The sequence below is a fragment of the Bombina bombina genome, chromosome 11 (assembly GCF_027579735.1).
Source record: "Bombina bombina isolate aBomBom1 chromosome 11, aBomBom1.pri, whole genome shotgun sequence".
Taxonomy (NCBI): Eukaryota; Metazoa; Chordata; class Amphibia; order Anura; family Bombinatoridae; genus Bombina; species Bombina bombina.
This window is the reverse complement of record NC_069509.1, coordinates 91,372,694-91,389,311: the sequence shown is the minus strand read 5'-3', so window position 1 is coordinate 91,389,311 and position 16,618 is coordinate 91,372,694. Positions and strand designations below refer to the sequence as shown.

At 37.8% G+C, this 16,618-nt stretch overlaps 1 protein-coding gene across 1 annotated transcript in view; it reads left to right on the top strand.

The window, feature by feature from the left end:
• CFAP70 (cilia and flagella associated protein 70) overlaps positions 1-15,712 on the top strand; it is a 576,575-nt gene extending 560,863 nt beyond the window's left edge. The window contains exon 26 of the mRNA XM_053694219.1: positions 15,334-15,712. Within this exon, the coding sequence (XP_053550194.1) occupies positions 15,334-15,414 (81 nt within the window). The 3' untranslated portion in view covers positions 15,415-15,712. The remainder of the gene's footprint in view (positions 1-15,333) is intronic.
• Positions 15,713-16,618: the final 906 nt, after the last annotated feature.

Genomic DNA, 16,618 nt, shown 5'->3' with positions numbered 1-16,618 from the left:
GTTCCTTGTTCAGAGGAGAATTGCCTGGTATTTCGGGGCTGGACTGACCTTAATTGGCTGGATCAGACTGATATACTACAGAAAAGTTTTCCTCTGTGAAAGCACACTGGTCTAAAAGAGGCTGCTTCTGGGTGGTAAATCACCATAGAACTAGTTGATGAGCTGTTGTTCGTTCCTGGTAGAGCGCTTCTCTCTTTGTATGCAAATTAAAATGACCCTGGGGAAGTCTTCCTATGGGTGATGGGGGAAACCAGACGTGGACTCCTTGCCCAGTGTGCTTAGAGGAATGTGGCTGCACCTCACTGACAAGGCCCATAGGAGGCTGAAACGATCATCTAAGGTTGTCATGCTCCTTGTTCAGAGGAGAATTGCTTGGTATTTCGGGGCTGGACTGACCTTACTTGGCTGGATCAGACTGATATACTTCAGGAAAGTTTTCCTTTGTGAAAAGCACACTGGTCTATAAGAGGCTGCCTCCGGGTGGTAAATCGCCATAGAACTAGCTGATGAGCTGTTGTTCGTTCCTGGTAGAGCGCTTCTCTCTTTGTATGTATATATATATATATATATATATATATATATATATATATATATATATATATACAAATATGGTTTTAGACATGTATTATTGATATTAATGCATTTCTTCATTACTCATTGTATTTCACATATAGTTGTAGTATATAGGTATTATTATGGTATCCATGACACATTATATTCATTTATATCATCACGTATGAGGTTCTTTCCATTAGGCGCAATAGTATCAAGGTGCTCCTATAAAGTACACATTTATATATTTTATACCCCTGGCATATTTCATACACACATAACATTTCCCATTACACACAGGTTTCACGAGAGCCACTTTATAGGAAGATCACTAACTAGGCATACACTTCTCACCTTTATTATATATTGGAATCACATACTTTTTTATAGAGTTTTTTTTTATAAATAGATGGTACACATAGGTAACCCTTTGCATTCGCCTTAGGTATTAATTGTTATAATATACATTTTGAATAAATATTTTCACAATAAATGGCACACATAGGTAACATTAATTCTATCACACTACTTTGCATTCACTTCAGTCATCACATAGGACAATCTATTTTAGAAATACTATCATCAAGTCACTCCCATTAATTGTTTGTTCACATATATTTTATTAATTATATGTCACAATAGATACAATTACATATTCTGTTATATAAAGTATATACTGGGGATCTTTAGGAAGATCATGAATTAGATATTCCACCATTCATTATCCCCTTTATTAATTGCATTCATGTATTGAAATATAGGTATGTCTTTAGAATTACTACACCAACATATATACATATAGGGGACCCAGAGGCCATCACAGAGGGAGATCACTGTAATGTTTAGAGAATTATAAGTAGGCAGACCAATTATTAACGGTATTTGATCCTGTAGGATAGCCTATGTACACTATTAGCCACGGTTGGTAAAGGAGCTGCAACGTCACAGCAGTGGTATATGCTGTGAATATTGAGCGAGATTTTCATCTAGAGTTTCACAATTTCTGGCTATGATTGGGTACGATTGGGTCCACGATTGTAGAACGTGATAGCGTGAATATGTGGGTGTTTGCTTTAGGGGCCGATGAGGATCAGTTGTGTGGGCGGGCTCAGCCCTGATCCTGAGATCATGACGTATAGTTACGCTAGTGGTAGAGAAGAGGAGGTGTGTCGCCCTATCATGGAGAGAGACGTCACAATGCAAACATACACCATGCAAGATGAGCAGTGTATTAAGAGATAGGTATACATACAGTAAATAACACTAAGATCCAGTAAGGTTACGGCTATCCTTATCAAGGTCAGTAAGGTATTTTATTTATTAAAACAACAGGCCGGATCAGGCCACTGAAGAAACTCCTTTTATTCAATAAGAGACAATTTGTATATTATCGGCATTTAGGGTAATCATTATATTGAAACAACAAAATATGTTTAACATATTGAGGCTAATCTGCTACACACATCAGGTAATCTATTATCCGATGATTGTATATAGTGTTGTTATGTATTTTTTATTGTTTCCATTTTCAAGCAAAAATGTATGGGAGGTATAAAGGGTTAAGTAGCAAATTAATTAAGGTTTGCAACAGCTGTGTATAGGGGTGTGATAACACAACTGTGTTTCTATTGGTCCAGTTCAGTTTATAGTCTAGAGCTCTCAGTCAGTTTGTAGATGCCTGAAGATACAGCGTGCTAGCTGAGAAACTAGTTGCATGATTTTAATACATAGTGGTAACTTCTGTACACTGTGTTTTTAAACAGTTTTATATTAAAAGTGATTTTATACATTTCACTTGACTGAGAGCCAGTTCTTTGCGGTTGGAGACAACGCCCCAGACGGAGGTGTGTGGGAGTCCTAGAGCAGTGAGCTGGGACACTGGGAGATCCCAGTAGGTGTCACTTAGCACGAGTGAGTGCTGCCATGCTTGTGAGTATCGGTCTATTGCCATTGTATATATGTATACTGTCTGAACTATATCACACTAGGAGGCGCCCTTTTGTGTTTTGTTTGCACTATCACAGATTTGTTTTTTACCTCTTTTTGGGAAGGAGCAGCCGTCATTTGAGGATAAAGATACCAATGAGTACAAGTCCAAGTAGAGACCATATCAACAGAGACTGATGGACTGATAAGTCATAGCATTATATACGCATTGTAGCAATTGTTTTATATTGGTACCATTATACTGTCTTGTATATTGTTATTTGGATCATTTGGTTTGTTTGCGCCCCCATAGGTGGTGATGTGAAATTGTCATCAGGCTGGTTTTATCAATTCTTTTAAATCCTTTGTTGAAGAACTATATCACACTAGGAGGCGCCCTTCTGTGTTTTGTTTGCACTATCACAGATTTGTTTAAAAGAATTAAGCAAATTAGATAATAGAAGTAAATTGGAATGATGTGTAAAATTAAACAACTAATGAAACTTTAAAAAAATACATCTGCATGTTATTGTCAGACTTTTCTTTGAACGCATCATTCTATCTAGCATTTATTTAGTGTTTATTGTCCTTTTAAAGGGTCATAATAGTGTAAAATTAAAATGCTATACTCGACTAGATTGTTTTACTGTAGCACTATTGCATGCTTGTAACTGTGTTTAATCCTCACCATGGGTTAAACACATAGATAAAGGGGCATTAGGAAAATGCTGTTTCTTTCATGTAATTTCATGTAATTAGTTCATGAGCTAGTGACGTATGGGATATACAATCCTACCAGGATTAAATAGCCTATAAATACACCCCTCACCACGCCCACAATTCAGTTTTACAAACTTTGCCTCCCATGGAGGTGGTGAAGTAAGTTTGTGCTAGATTTCTACGTTGATATGCGCTTCGCAGCAGGCTGAACCCCGGTTTTCCTCTCAGAGTGCAGTGAATGTCAGAGGGATGTGAAGAGAGTATTGCCTATTTGAATACCATGGTCTTCCTCTAGGGGATCTATTTCATAGGTTCTCTGTTATCGGTCGTAGAGATTTCTTCTCCTACCTCCCTTTTCAGATCGACGATATACTCTTATATACCATTACCTCTACTGATTCTCGTTTCAGTACTGGTTCGGCTATCTACTATATGTAGATGAGTGTCTTAGGGTAAGTAAATCTTATTTCTATTTATGACACTCAAAGCTATGGTTGGGCACTTTATATGTAAAGTTCTAAATATATGTTTTATACTTATATTTGCCATGATTCAGGATATTCAGTATTCCTTCATTCAGACTGTCAGTTTCATTTTGGGAAAATGCATATGAAAATCATTTTTATTACCTTCAATTTTCAATTGACTTTTTTTTCAAAAATTGCGGGCTGTTAGGCTCGCGGGTGCAGAAAATGCTTCTATTTATTGCGTCATTTTTGGCGCGAGACTTTTTTGGCGCAAAAAATTTCGTCATTTCCGGCGTCATAGTTGGCGCCGGAAGTTTTTTCGTAATTGCGTCATTTTTGACATATATGTATTGCGGACGTTTATTTGGCGCCAAAATGTGTGGGCGTCATTCTTGGCGCCAGTTTTTTTCACATTATTTCAGTCTCACTTTTCAGTGGCTTCTGGTTTTTTAGAAGCTTGTTTCATTTTGCATTTTTTCCCATTCCTGAAACTGCCATATAAGGAATTTGATAATGTTGCTTTATATGTTGTTTTTTCTTTTACATATTGCAAGATGTCACTACCTGACCCTGGATCGGAATCTACTTCTGGAAAAGCGCTGCCTGATGTCGGTTCTACCAAAGCTAAGTGCATTTGTTGTAAACTTTTGGTAACTGTTCCTCCGGCTGTGATAGTTGTCATGATAAGCTATCAAAAGCAGATAGTATTTCCATTAGTAATAATCCATTACCTGTTGTTGTTCCTTCAACATCTAATGTTCAGGATGTTCCTGTTAATGTTAAACAATTTGTTTCTAAATCTATTCGGAAGGCTCTGTCTGTTATTCCTCCTTCTACTAAACGTAAGAGGTCTTTTAAATCTTCACATATTTCAGATGAATTTTTAAATGACCACCATCATTCTGACTTATCTATTTCTGATGTGGAACTATCTGATTCAGAAGATTCTACCTCAGATATTGACACTGATAAATCTTCATATTTATTTAAGATGGAGTTTATTTGTTCTTTACTTAAGGAAGTGTTGATTGCTTTAGATATGGAGAAGTCTAGTCCTCTTGATATTAAAACTACTAAGCGTTTAAATGCAGTTTTTAAACCTCATGTAGTTATTCCAGAAGTTTTTCCAGTTCCTGATGCTATTTCATAAGTAATTTCTAGGGAATGGAATAGTCTGGGTACTTCATTTACTCCTTCTCCAAGGTTTAAGAAATTGTACCCTTTGTCATCTGATAGATTAGAGTTTTGGGATAAAATCCCCAAAGTTGATGGGGCTATTTCTACTCTTGCTAAGCGTACTACTATTCCTACGGCAGATAGTACTTCGTTTAAAGATCCATTAGATAGGAAGCTTGAATCCTTTCTAAGGAAGGCTTATTTATGTTCAGGTAATCTTCTGAGACCTGCTATTTCTTTGGCTGATGTTGCTGCAGCTTCAACTTTCTGGTTGGAGGCTTTAGCGCAACAAGTGTCAGACCATAATGCTTATAGCATTGTTAAACTTCTTTAACATGCTAATAATTTCATTTGTGATGCCATTTTCGATGTCATTAGAATTGATGTCAGGTATATGTCTTTAGCTATTTTAGCTAGAAGAGCTTTATGGCTTAAGTCTTGGAATGCAGATATGACTTCTAAGTCAACATTGCTTTCTCTTTCTTTCCAAGGTAATAAATTATTTGGTTCTCAGTTAGACGCAATAATTTCAACGGTTACTGGGGGGACGAGAGCCTTTTTACCTCAGGATAAAAAATCTAAAGGTAAATATAGGGCTGCTAATCGTTTTCGTTCCTTTCGTCAGAATAAGGAACAAAAGCCTGACACTTCCTCTAAAGGAACAGTTTCCGTTTGGAAACCTTCTCCAGTCTGGAATAAATCCAAGCCTTTCAGAAAGTCAAAACCAGCTCCCAAATCCGCATGAAGGTGCGGCCCTCTTTCCAGCTCAGCTGGTAGGGGGCAGGTTACGATTTTTCAAAGATGTTTGGATCAATTCGATTCAAAGTCTTTGGTTTCAGAACATTGTTTCACAAGGGTACAGAATAGGTTTCAGGGTAAGACCGCCTGTGAGAAGATTCTTTCTTTTCGTATTCCAGTAAACCCAGTGAAGGCTCAAGCGTTTCTGAAATGTGTTTCAGATCTGGAGTCAGCTTGGGTATTATAAAATTTTGAATCGTTATGTAAGGATACCAACATTCAAAATGGTGACTATAAGGACTATTCTGCCTTTTGTTCAGCAAGGGCATTATATGTCCACAATAGACTTACAGGATGTATATCTTCATATTCCAATTCATCCGGATCACTATCAGTTCCTGAGATTCTCTTTTCTAGACAAGCATTACCAGTTTGTTGCTCTTCCTTTTGGCCTAGCTACAGCTCCAAGGATCTTTTCGAAGGTTCTCGGTGCCCTTCTCTCTGTAATCAGGGAACAGGGTATTGCGGTATTTCCTTATTTGGACGATATCTTGGTACTTGCTCAGTCTTTACATTCTGCAGAATCTCATACGAATCAACTTGTGTTGTTTCTTCAAAGACATGGTTGGAGGATCAATTTACTAAAGAGTTCCTTGATTCCTCAGACAAGGGTAACCTTTTTAGGTTTCCAAATAGATTCAGTGTCCATGACTTTGTCTCTTACAGAAAAGAGACGTCTGAAATTGGTTTCAGCTTGTCGAAACCTTCAGTCTCAATCTTTCCCTTCGGTAGCTTTATGCATGGAAATTTTAGGTCTCATGACTGCTGCATCGGACGCAATCCCTTTTGCTCATTTTCACATGAGACCTCTCCAGCTTTGTATGCTGAACCAATGGTGCAGGGATTATACAAAGATATCACAATTAATATCCTTAAATCCCAATGTTCGTTCTTTTCTGACTTGGTGGTTGGATCACCATCGTTTAGTTCAAGGGGCCTCTTTTGTTCGTCCAACCTGGACTGTGATCTCAACAGATGCAAGTCTTTCAGGTTGGGGAGCTGTATGGGGATCTCTGACAGCGCAGGGGGTTTAGGAATCTCAGGAGGCGAGATTACCAATCAATATTTTGGAACTCTGTGCGATTTTCAGAGCTCTTCAGTTCTGGCCTCTTCTGAAGAGAGAATCGTTTATTTGTTTTCAGATTGACAATGTCACAACAGTGGCATATGTCAATCATCAAGGGGGGACTCACAGTCCTCAGGCTATGAAAGAAGTATCTCGGATACTTGTATGGGCGGAATCCAGCTCCTGTCTAATTTCTGCGGTTCACATCCCAGGTATAGACAATTGGGAAGCGGATCATCTCAGTCGCCAGATGTTACATCTGGGCGAATGGTCTTGTCACCCAGAGGTATTTCTTCAGATTGTTCAAATCTGGGGGCTTCCAGAAATAGGTCTGATGGCATCTCATCTAAACAAGAAACTTCCCAGGTATCTGTCCAGATCCAGGGATCCTCAGGCAGAAGCGGTGGACGCGTTGTCACTTCCTTGGAATTATCAACCTGCTTATATCTTTCCGCCTCTAGTTCTTCTGCCAAGAGTTATTTCCAAAATCCTAATGGAGCATTCGTTTGTACTGCTGGTGGCTCCAGCATGGCCGCACAGGTTTTGGTATGCGGATCTCATTCGGATGGCAAGTTGCCAACCTTGGACACTTCCGTTAAGGCCAGACCTTCTATCTCAAGGCCCATTTTTCCATCAGGATCTCAAATCATTAAATTTGAAGGTATGGAGATTGAACGCTTAATACTTAGTCATAGAGGTTTCTCTGATTCAGTGATTAATACTATGTTACAGGCTCGTAAATCTGTGTCTAGGAAGATCTATTACCGAATCTGGAAGACTTACATTTCTTGGTGTTCTTCACATAAATTTTCTTGGCATTCTTTTAGCATTCCTAGAATTTTACAATTTCTTCAAGATGGTTTGGATAAGGGTTTGTCTGCAAGTTCCTTGAAAGGTCAAATCTCTGCTCTTTCGGTTCTTTTTCACAGAAAGATTGCTAATCATCCTGATATTCATTGTTTTGTACAGGCTTTGGTTCGAATCAAGCCTGTCATTAAGTCAATTTCTGCCATTTCTTTGGCGTCTTGGTTAAAGTCTTTGATTCATCATGCTTATGTACAGTCGGGTAAATCCCCGCCTAAAAGGATTACGGCTCATTCTACTAGGTCAGTTTCTACTGCCTGGGCTTTTAGGAATGAAGCTTCTGTTGATCAGATTTGCAAAGCAGCAACTTGGTCTTCTTTGCATACTTTTACTAAATTCTACCATTTTGATGTTTTCTCTTCTTCTGAAGCAGCTTTTCGTAGAAAAGTACTTCAGGCAGCTGTTTCAGTTTGATTCTTCTGCTTATAATTTCAGGGGTTTTTTCATTATAAGATTAAAACTTTTTGATTTGGGTTGTGGATTATTTTTTCAGCGGAATTGGCTGTCTTTATTTTATCCCTCCCTCTCTAGTGACTCTTGCGTGGAAGTTCCACATCTTGGGTATCTGCTATCCCATACGTCACTAGCTCATGGACTCTTGCTAATTACATGAAAGAAAACATAATTTATGTAAGAACTTACCTGATAAATTCATTTCTTTCATATTGGCAAGAGTCCATGAGGCCCACCCTTTTTGTGGTGGTTATGATTTTTTTTGTATAAAGCACAATTATTCCAATTCCTTATTTTTGATGCTTTCGCTCCTTTCTTATCACCCCACTTCTTGGCTATTCGTTAAACTGAATTGTGGGTGTGGTGAGGGGTGTATTTATAGGCATTTTAAGGTTTGGGAAACTTTGCACCTCCTGGTAGGAATGTATATCCCATACGTCACTAGCTCATGGACTAGCTCATGGACTCTTGCTAATATGAAAGAAATGAATTTATCAGGTAAGTTCTGACATAAATTATGTTTTCTTATTATTGCAGCTTTATGTCCTTCCAGACTAACAATACAAATATGCTCCTTAGCTGAACATTGCCATTGAGCCAATTGGAGTAGCATTTGTATGTAGCCTCCATTTACCTACTGTTGCCCAGCTCATGGGCAGAAGTACATTGCATGAGACATTAAACCCAACATTTATCTTTCATGATTCAGATATAGCCTGTGATATTAAACAACTTTCTAATTTACTTCTATTTTCTTTGTTCATTGTTTGTTGAAACCCTTTATTGGTTACATACATACAGGGGTGGACTGAGACCATCCAGGGCCCCAGGCAAAAATTAGGGTAGGGTTCCTAAAAGTTTATAAATGAGAAGAAGCGGTAGGTACAACTCCAGACCAAGATATGCGTTAAAAACAAAAAAAGTTCTTTATTTATCCAATAGTAAAAATACACATGCAGACATGGCAGAAAGAAGACAAACAGTCTAACATGTTTCACGCCCACGATAGGCGCTTACTCATAGAGTACAGTCAATGCCTAAACCCTAAACCTTTATAGGCAGTAGCAGCAATCAGGTTAACCACTTACTGCCCAAAAAGAAACAATTAGAGTAAAAACAATCTCCATAATAGATACTAAGTTATCATTGCATATACTCATACATTTATATGGACCTTATCAAACTAGTGTTTACATAAATAATTAGCTAAAAGTTATTACTTATGTGTGACAATACATATAATGATAATAACAGATGATCATAGAGAAAAAAATTAATATTGTTATATATGTATATATATTGATTTACCAACATCTTAACATTATAAAATTAAAATATTCACATTAATTGTCTGAAAAAATTAACATCACATTCTCTATTCATACCTAATGGGAAACGTGTACACAATTTTAGAATCGAATACAGCTCTTTTTTCTCAAGGATCTTTTCCCTGTTACCACCTCTTAAAGGGATAGTGGCAATATCAATAACTTGTAAGGAAAGACTCGCTATATTTGTTTGATGAAAGCTATTAAAGTGATCTGCTACAGTTGAATCTTTGCTAAAGTTTTTTACATCTCTAAAGTGTTCATTGAAAAGTGTCCTTATTGTTCGGGTAGTTTTACCTACATATTGAAAAAGACATAAATTGCAAGTAAGTAAATATACTACATATTTAAAGCTACAGTTAGCATAAAAGTCAATTTTATATTTTTTATTGTTTGCTCAACATAAAAAATAATCTTCTTGAATAATGTTTGGACAAGCTAAGCATGTTCTAGTGTCGCACTTATAAGTGCCTTTTTTATTTAGCCAGGTGGTAGCAGTATACAACTGTTGAGAATTATTTTTAACCAAACTTGGAGACAAAATTTGTGCCAAAGTTTTTGATTTTCTTGACACAGATTTGCATTTTTTGATATAAGGCTGCAGTGTCTCATCAGCTTGCAACAAATGTAAATGTTTTTCAAGATTTTAACAATATCATTATATTGCTGGCTAAAAGGAGTAGAAAATACTATTGCTTCATTAAAATTGCTATCATGTTTATTTGTCATTGTGATTCATTCATGGTTTCTAACAGTATTTCTCACTTCCTCTAACTTTTTTAATTTATAGCCTCTTGCAATAAGTCTGTCCCTGAGTTCAATCGACTGTTGTTCATAAATATTATCTAACTTACCGCTAGATTTAGAGTTCTGCGTTAGCCGTCAAAACCAGCGTTAGGGGCTCCTAACGCTGGTTTTGGCCGCCCGCTGGTATTTAGAGTCAGTCAGGAAAGGGTCTAACGCTCACTTTGCAGCCGCGACTTTTCCATACCGCAGATCCCCTTAAGTCAATTGCGTATCCTATATTTTCAATGGGATCTTTCTAACGCTTGTATTTAGAGACTTGGCTGAAGTGAGCGTTAGAAATCTAACGACAAGACTCCAGCCGCAGCAAAAAGCCAGGAGTAAAGAGCTTTCTGGGCTAACGCCGGTTCATAAAGCTCTTAACTACTGTGCTCTAAAGTACACTAACACCCATAAACTACCTATGTACCCCTAAACCGAGGCCCCCCCACATCGCCGCCACTCTATTAAATTTTTTTAACCCCTAATCTGCCGACCGTATACCGCCGCAACCTACGTTTTCCCTATGTACCCCTAATTTGCTGCCCCTAACACCGATCCGTCCAGAGGAGGCTCCGAAGTCTTCATCCAAGCCCAAGCGGGGGCTGAAGAGATCCATCATCGGGCTGAAGAGATCCATCATCGGGCTGAAGAGATCCATCATCGGGCTGAAGAGATCCATCATCGGGCTGAAGAGATCCATCATCGGGCTGAAGAGATCCATCATCAGGCTGAAGAGATCCATCATCGGGCTGAAGAGATCCATCATCTGGCTGAAGAGGTCCATCATCGGGCTGAAGTCTTCTATCAAGCGGCATCTTCAATCTTCTTTCTTCCGGATCCATCTTCATCCCGCCGACGCGGAATATCCATCCTGGCCGACGACTTCCCGACGAATGACGGTTCCTTTAAATGACATCATCCAAGATGGCGTCCCTCAAATTCCGATTGGCTGATAGGATTCTATCAGCCAATCGGAATTAAGGTAGGAAAATTCTGATTGGCTGATGGAATCAGCCAATCAGATTCAAGTTCAATCCGATTGGCTGATCCAATCAGCCAATCAGATTGAGCTCGCATTCTATTGGATGATCGGAACAGCCAATAGAATGCAAGCTCAATCTGATTGGCTGATTGTAGGTGGCGGCGATATTGGGGGGGCAGATTAGGGGGCAATAAATATAATATAGGGGTCGGCGGTGTTAGGGGCAGCAGATTAGGGGTACATAGGGATAACGTAGGTGTCGGCGGTGTACGGAGCGGCAGATTAGGGGTTAAAAAAATATGCAGGGGTCAGCGATAGCAGGGGCGGCAGATTAGGGGTTAATAAGTGTAAGGCTAGGGGTGTGTAGACTCGGGGTACATGTTAGGGTGTTAGGTGCAAACATAGGAAGTGTTTCCCCATAGGAAACAATGGGGCTGCGTTAGGAGCTGAACGCTGCTTTTTTGCAGGTGTTAGGTTTTTTTCAGCTCAAACTGCCCCATTGTTTCCTATGGGGGAATCGTGCACGAGCACGTTTTTGAAGCTGTCTGCGTCCGTAAGCACCGCTGGTATTTAGAGTTGCAGTGGCGGTAAATATGCTCTACGCTAAATACCAGCGGTATTTAAAAGGTGCGGGGGGGGAAAGCACGCGTAGCTAACGCACCCCTTTGGCCACAGAACTCTAAATCTAGCGGTTTGTATTGCGTCAAATTCTAATAAATTGTGACTTAGGTATGGACTGAACTAAGTGTTGAGGATGTTGGGATTGTGCATGCAGGATTTTATTGCCTGCTATTGGCTTTCTGTAGGTTCTGGTGGTAACGATATTATTAACAATTTGTAAAGTGAGATCCAAGTAATTAACTTCTCAATTGAATTCTCCAGTAAACTTCAGATACATTTAATTTTCATTACAATAAGATAAGAAATCCAAGAACATTGCATCATTGAATGGAGTTTTGAAAATAAAGAGCAAATCATCAATATATCGCACATATAGTGCAATCTTCTCACACCAAGGATTACTTGAGGAGTAAATATTTAGTTGTTCCCACCATGCTACATAGATGTTGGCAAACAATGGGGCAAATAAGATGGAGTGTACTTTTAATGAATTCTTTCTGTGTGATCTATATATATCTGCATATGTGTGATCTACTTATGCATTTAAAATAATTTTTGTTTATTGTAAGTGTTGTATAGAAATATGTTAATAATCGTATGCTAAATCACAATACCTGTTTTTGCACAGCACCACTGTGATTGTGCAGAATATACCTATGAAAGCATACTTGCATATCTCTGTAAACCTGATGCTGTAGTATTTCTCTCTACTGATTGTAATCTACTGGTCAACCCTTGGGGGTAAATTTATTAAATGCCGAGTGGACATGATTCGCTGTCTTGCGACCGCTGCTTCTTAACATCTGTTTCCGGCGAGCCGGATACTTCAGGCGGAGACAGCAGCATCCGTTGCTTCTTAAATCTAAGCCTTTGTGTGCAGCTGGCTGTTGTACCTACTTTCCTCCTCAATATAAAGCAATACATGTCTTACAAGCCTGTTACTCTTGTATAATACCTCTAATTCTAAGCCCTGGCCTCCTACCCATTAGAATGTCCACATCAAAACACATAAACCAAGGCCTTCCTGTATTTTGTTTATTTTAGAACGCTCAGGTTTGTTTGGTTAGGTAACTTGTAGCTTCTTTCTGATTTGCCAGATCATTGTGGGAAAAAAAGGGTTCTGAAAACAAAATACTCTTTTTTTTTTTTTTTTTTTTTTTTTTAGTTTTTATTGTGGTCATAAATCCTAAAACAGATTAAATGGACATACATAATTGTCCAGACATATCGAAAAAAACAAAAATACAAAAAATACAAGATGTTCATATATAACAGATCAGAAAAAAAGAAACAAAGAGAAAAAAAAGCAATATAGGTTGATTTTCCCATAATTCATATATGTAAATATAATCTTAACAATACTATGTACGTCTAGATATGTATCATAAGCAGACCATCAGAACAAATAATTTTACAAAAAGAGCAAAAAGAAGAAAAAAAAAGAGAGGAAGAAGAAAAAAGAAAAATTTAGAATACTAATAATGGTAATAAGACTAGTTACCGTTCTAGGGATACAGTTAGATTTAAGTAGATTTAGTAGCTAACGAGGGAGCGGGAGGAAGTGAGGGGAGGGGAAAAAATAAATTACATTTGTTAGATCTTCTCACATGTTGCCCATCTTAGTCGCTAATCCCTAAGTTTAGAAACAAAGTCAAAAATTGCCTTTGGAAATTACTACTATATAATTTAAGAAAATCCTGCCACTTTGTACAAAACTTATCCTGCCTGAATTCTGTACTATTGGAGCTATCAAGCTGTTCAATTACATACTGGGTTTGTAACAGAAAAGTTAAATTATTAATAGTTGGTTCTCTCTTGTTCTTCCAATTCTTAAGAATAAGATATCTCCCCACTAAAATAGATGTATTTATGAAGTCAATATTTCCAGAAGTGTCCTCTTTATCAAATAGGAAGAATATATGTTTTATCTCAGTTACAATATTGAATCTTAAGACTTTCCTCAGCCAATGTTGTATACGTTGCCAAAATTGTTGTATTTTAGCTCAACTCCAGAACATGTGAACCAGGTCAGCCTCAGGTGAACTGCACCGAGGGCATAGGTTATTCATCAAAGGATACCATTTATTTATACGAGAAGGAGGAAGATATACCATGTTAATCAATTTAAAATGAGACTCACGCCATGTTGCCGAGAGGGTAGCATTCTCTACATTTATAATACTGCGCTTCAACTTATCTACTTCTATTACCTCTGAGACGGCCTGCCATTTTAAAACAAGATCTAAGACATTGCACTCCCCCATATTAGATAATATCATGTTATACCAGTAGCTGATAGAATGTTTGCCCATTTTAAACAAAGATAAACCCATATTTATACCTGTATGTAACTATACCATATTAAAATCCTTAGTTAGTTTAAAAAAACCAATGACGTACCTGTAGGTATTTGTGTAAATTCCTAAGACCGTAACGCATTTTAAGTGTTTCAAAGGTAAATACTCTAGATGTATCCGCTTCATTAAGTTGCCACACATAAACCAATCCAATATTTATACCCCCAATAAAGCACGGGTTATTCGCAATAGGTACAAGGTCCGAAATATAAGGGTTACTTTTTAAGGCTAATCTAATGTTCTGCAAGGCTTTAATAATATACAGTATAATGTATCTTTTCTTAATTTTTGGGGGGATAAGCCTGAAATAGTAGTGTAATAAAGCTCTTAGAGAAAAAGGATAGACTAACTTTTGTTCCACTTCCGAAAAGGCAACATATTCTCCTCCGCTGAGCCAATCCATGGCTACTTTAGCTAAACAAATATTATTATATGTGGAGATTAGAGGAACCGCCAGTCCTCCATAGTGCCTTAACTGAGACATCCTTGACATAGCTACACGACTTCTTCCCAACCCCCATATAAATAACCTAATCCATTTATCCAGGGCCTTGACATCTTGTTTAGTTACAAGAATGGGTATATTATGCATTAGATATAGAAGTTTGGGCAAAACAATCATCTTAACTAAATTGATCTTAGCAATGATCTAGATTGGTAAACTGGTCCACTTTATAAGGTCCTGTTTAATTTTCACTAATAAAGGGGAGTAATTTAGTTTATACCAATTCAAAGAGTTTGTACTAATATTTATCCCAAGATACGTAATGTATTCTGGAGCAATTTTAAATGGAAAAGAAAATCAGCTTGTGATGGTTTCTTAATCCAAAGGATTTCCGATTTGGAAGCATTGATTTTATAACCAGAAAAATAACCAAATTCTGAGATAATATCTAAGATCTTGGGTATTTCTAAATTCGTATTGTTGAGTAATAAGAGGAGATCATCTGCATATAACAACAGTTTTAATCGTTTACCTCCCAAAGGTATCCCCCTTAAGACTTGCCTGAGTATTATAGCCAATGGTTCGATAGCTAAGTTAAAGAGGAGTGGAGAATTTGGACATCCTTGACGTGTCCCTTTAGCCATAGGGAAGGATGATGTCAAAGAACCATTTATAAGTAAAGTTGAAGAAGCGTTTGCATATAATGACTGGATACCGTTTACAAATTGGTTTTTAAAATACTCTATTTTTACTATAAACTACTAACTTTGCTTTTGTTTTCTTGTCTTGCAGTTTAATCTTCAGGATCAGTTTCTTCTCTCAGAAATCCATGACATGCAGAAGCAGTGCGGTGCTGGAGACCTATCCTTCTAAAACATTCCTCTTATTTTTCTACATATATTAAGGATGACAACATGGGCAAAAATTACAGTCAGGTGTCATGTTGAATTATGTTCCATTATAGCCATCAAATGATACATTGTCAATAATAAACGTTATTCCAACTGTAACCCTTTCCCCCACTGCCTTAATTCTGTTTCTGGTTTTGTCCAAGGCTTACTTGTTTTCTGGCATTTGGACTTGCCTTTATTATTGCTATTTGTCACATAAATGTATCTGTGGTATGCTTATATATCTCAGTTACTCTAATAAAGCATTCAGTGTCAACTCATTCATTTGCTTTTTGTCAACAACCTCTAGGGGCCGATTTATTAATGTGAGGGCTGACATAATCCGCTGTAGCGTATATTGTCCGCCCCATATGGATAAATGCTGACAGCATACGCTGTCTGCATTTATCATTGCACATTCTAGTGAAATGCTTGTGCAATGGCGCCCCCTGCAGATTCACAGCCAATCGGCCGCTAGCGGGGGGGTTTCACTCATCCCAATCGTATCTGATCACGCGGACGAGTTAAGGAGCAGCGGTCTTACAACCGTTGTTCTTAACTCCTGATTCCGGCGAGCCTAAAGACTTGCGCAGAATAAGCAGGTTGACTGCTTAGTAAATCGGCCTCATAGTGTCATAGTTAGCACTTAGCAGTAATACTTCATTGAACATAACATCCATGGTCTGTATTCAACCACATAGTACAAAATGTTGAGCCAGTAGGAATTGTGTGATTAAGAAATCTAATCTAATAATAAATCAATGGAATTTCTATATAATTTTTAGCAGTAATACTATATTACTATTATTTTAAATTAAACCACATTTAATAAATGTATACTTGTTCTCATTCCCTCTTGTATTTCTCCCTCCACCCCCTTTCTATAACTTTCTGTATTTTAACTTATAGAACGGTCCCACTTACTCTATACAGGTCATTTAATGCATGCACCCCAAAGGAAGATGAACTGTGCATGCACAGTTCATCTACACTGTCACTCAATGCATCTATCATGTAAAATGTGAATTATGAGATCATTACTGTTGCTGTAAAAAGAACAGTGCATGTGCAGTTAGTATTTCTGCTCTGCATAGAGTTGGGAGTACACGTTCACTGAAATAAACTGGGTGTGCAGTACAGCATCACATTGGTTGTGCTGGCTAGTGACAAAGAAAAATAAAAAAAAA